Source organism: Echinococcus granulosus (assembly GCF_000524195.1).
Source record: "Echinococcus granulosus chromosome Unknown EG_S00048, whole genome shotgun sequence".
NCBI classification, from domain to species: domain Eukaryota; kingdom Metazoa; phylum Platyhelminthes; class Cestoda; order Cyclophyllidea; family Taeniidae; genus Echinococcus; species Echinococcus granulosus.
Window position 1 is genome coordinate 310,361 of NW_020170428.1, and position 3,765 is coordinate 314,125.

A 3,765-nucleotide genomic window follows, 5' to 3' on the forward strand; every position below is an offset into this window, starting at 1 on the left:
GATGTAGACGTGTGTCTACGAAGCTCTCACTGATGCATCTCAGCAGTTGTATGGTGCGATGGGAATCATTAGTGAGACCCTATCGGGCGACACGCCAGTAGACCCCACTCACATATTTCATCAGACGACGGACGATGGGCTGCAATGTCTACTAGGTGCTTCCTCACGTTACGATGACTCTTCGTGCATTCAGCATTGCCTACTGACTGACTGGCATATGATGAGTAGCCGCATCGTTGCTTTAGTATACCAACTCACGGCAATGGTATTGAATATCCTCAAGCGAACTGTTTACTTTTCCAAACCACCTCACACCTCTGCATGTGTCCACCATATGACACAGACAACTGCCCACCGAGGGGTAAACGAAAATTGCGCCAGAGATCCACTCACTCAACACCACCCGACGCTACTAAAAGTTGTACAAGATAACTCCTTATTCGTGGCAAAGAAGTCTAACTATTCTATCTCACCGCTAAGAACTGCATAATGGACGTGGCATAACCTAAGGCCTACATTAATCCCGACCTCACCGTCATCGTCGTCTTCCGTGTTGCCCTAGTGAGGCAGCTTCAGTCCGAAAGTGATGACCTACTATCTTCTCCTTATATTTGTATCTGACAATTGTCCGAACATAAGTAAAACGCCTAGGTAAGTGCAAAATCCGTGTGGAGCAGAAATGGAGACGCCTGGAGGCAGATGAAGGTACTCGCTCTTTGCCAATCAACGTTTCATCAGTTTCGCACTCACACCTAATTTTCATTTTGTTGAGTAAAAAATCTCATGTACTCCCTCACTCCACAATCCTGGAGTCTTTTATAAACTGGCAGTAGACTTCAAATCATCGAGGTCACTAGAAGTAACCATTACTGATTTCCCCCTGGTATTCCCTGAGAATTTCTTTTAGCCTGAATGCCAAACCAGTGTTTTGCCTTATCTGAACTCAAAGATGAAGGACAGAGCGGCGGTAGTCGGCAACTCCGCTACCAGCACCACGTGTATCACGCCCCCATTTTCTCACCCGAGCCCGTACATCACACATATGAGACATGTTTGCTTCGAGTTAAAGAAGAGTACTAACACGAAGGACTTCCCCTGGCAGCGGGGAGCATATTCAAAGCCATCATATTTGGCCCGTGCCATATCTGGTCAATAATCGTACCAGTACTAAGATCCCCGCCCTCAGCTGTGAAAATCAAATGAGATTACCCAAGGGTCTGAATGCCAATTTATTATAAAAAAACTGATATCTCTAACGTTGGCTACGTAAATCGGATTCATTCATGATGTAAGAGCAGCCAATACGTTTCAAATGATAAAGAAAACACCAAACAGGTAAAATAGAAGCAATGCGAATGGACGGTACCTCATGAGCAAAATGCAGTACGAGGGTCAGTTTTCGGTCCAAACATACAGGCACTTCATGCAGGAGTACTTAGTAGTGCTAGGTTCATCCGCGGAACGGGTCTGCATCTGAACAAAATACGCTCGATTATGCCCACACTTCGGACACTTTTCTTCGATTTGAGCGGAAGAACTGTAAGCATCAGCAGTGGAGAAGACTGCATCTTCTTCCAGTCGTAATCGCATATCAGCATGCGGAATGTGATCCTGGACGATCGGAGAGGTCACAAACCACTGGTATGCACAGCTTGGATCAGTGCAGTTCAGTGCAAGGCAATGAGAAGATTCTTCGATTGAGAGAAGAGAATCGCACAAGGGGCAAAATAGAACAGGCATTCAAGACTGGGAAGGTAACTGACCTTTAGGATAGGTATGATTGGTTAGGCCGAAAGATAGACACAGCACAACGCACTATAACAACGATTTAGAGGGATTTACCAGAAAGAACCTTCAGCATATTTAGTTAGTAAATACTTGCGTTTCAAAGGATGCTTTTAGTATGATTTTTAGGCCTACACAGAAATGTTTTTTTGTGTGAGGCATGCTATTTTAACATCCCTATGTTTAGCAAAAACGCATTGCAGAAAAGTTTTTGTCTTCTAGAAAAGTGATAAAGCATATAGATTTGGAATCATATAGCTCTAAAAATTAGGTTTAAATGCACTCGCTGTTAATGCAATAGTTGTTTAATCGCTCTTCATGAATTTGTAGAATAAGTTATGACAATTGCGCTGGCATTTTCTTATGCAATTTTTTGTAACAGGCTTTTTCTTACCTGAGCAACTAACCAAAGACCAATCCGATTAATGCTTTACAGAACAGTGCACCACTTGTCTTCGTCGATAAGGGCACTTCATAGATTGTCTCGATACGGTGTGCGTAAAATGACGACTTTGGCGGATATCCCTTCTTGTGAAAGTTTATTTAAAAGTAAGTGATTTACCCCACCTGCAATGGAATAAAGTGTAAAGTTTCACTGTTGTAAAGTTGTTTGGTTATTTGTAATTAACCGCGATTCGCATTGACGCTCTCCCTTTTAATCTGCGGAATTACGGACCAAGTCAGACGGCCTACTAAGTAAAGGTGGAGCCTGGGAACCGTACTTTGAGTTTGTTCCATTTCTCATTCATTTCTCTCTATTCCCTTGTTTTCCACTATCCGTTTAATTCCCATATCTTATAGTTATATTATTTAACGGTACCCTTAAAGAGCACTAGATGAGATCTAGTGTTAACACGTACCCCTAAAGTACTGAAGTAGATTTTGGGGTTTGCTTCGTTTTGACGTAAGCATGTGATTTTACAGTCTGTGAAAGATAATTTGTGTGCAGAATAAAAACACGTCAATCGATCTTTCCTAATCCAGTGTTAAGGTATTGATAAAGAGACTTCAAGTATGTGCAAGTCAAGTGGGTAGTGTATAGGTAATAAGATACTCTGCACTGATCCGACAAAGCTATCTTGTTTTCTTTGCATCTTCTTGTAACTCCTTTTTTTACTAGGAAATGGAGCTGAATCGGTTAGAGGTGGCTCTACCAGAAAACCTGCGTTTGCCGAAAATTGGATTATTTTTCATTATTAGAAGGTTACAAAAAGTTGTAAGGTGACTGGATGCGTCTGCGTTGAACCCTATAATAAAGGATAAACAAATAGGGAAACCTCCTTGAAGCATCTTTTTATTAGTTGCAATAACCCACACAATGTGTGGTTGTTTTCCGATGAGGCACTAGCTAGACTCAAATTCCAATTCGTTGTTATTTATCCTGGCTGTTTGTCACCCAGAAGTAAACAGTTACAGCTGGGTCTGGGCGTCTTCGTTTCCGCCTTACTCCGATTTCACACTTACTTGGTCCATTTTGAATGTAGTCGGCCACTTGTCCAATGCCGCTTTTTAACTGGGGACCTCTCAGTAGGGGAACACGGTAAATGACGATGGCGATACGGTCGGATGTAAGAATGAGTTACTGCTTCTCTCCTTCCCTCCACCACATCCTATGCTGTCTTCTAACTTGTAGGTCTTGGGATACGCCACGTTCAGTATGTTGTGCTTAGCGGTGAGATAGAGTAGATAGGCTTCTTTGCCACAAATAAGGAGTTATCTTGTACACTTTTCAGCTGTGTTGAGTGGCATTGGATTGGTTAGCCACAGTCGTGGTTTTTGTTTAGCCATAGGTGGGTAAACAATTCCAAGTAAGGATGTATCCGTATGGCATAGTGGACACATGTAGAAGTGTGAGATGGTTTGGGGAAGGGAGCATTTGTCCTCGGTATAGCTGATGCCATGTCCGTGTACATCGCGTGAGTTGGAACACAAAAAGCAAAATTGCCATTAATTATCATGTCAGTCAGTTAGCAGTTGACG

At 42.6% G+C, this 3,765-nt stretch overlaps 1 protein-coding gene across 1 annotated transcript; it reads right to left on the bottom strand. All coding sequences in view use genetic code 11, as the record gives it.

Moving 5' to 3' along the window:
* Window positions 1-1,392: 1,392 nt before the first annotated feature.
* EGR_05939 (DNA-directed RNA polymerase III subunit RPC10) lies at window positions 1,393-1,740 on the bottom strand (the record flags this gene model as incomplete). Its single annotated transcript, XM_024495188.1, has 1 exon — window positions 1,393-1,740. One exon carries the CDS (start codon window positions 1,738-1,740, stop codon window positions 1,393-1,395), a length of 348 nt encoding a protein of 115 aa, XP_024350407.1.
* Between the last annotated feature and the right edge of the window lie 2,025 nt (window positions 1,741-3,765).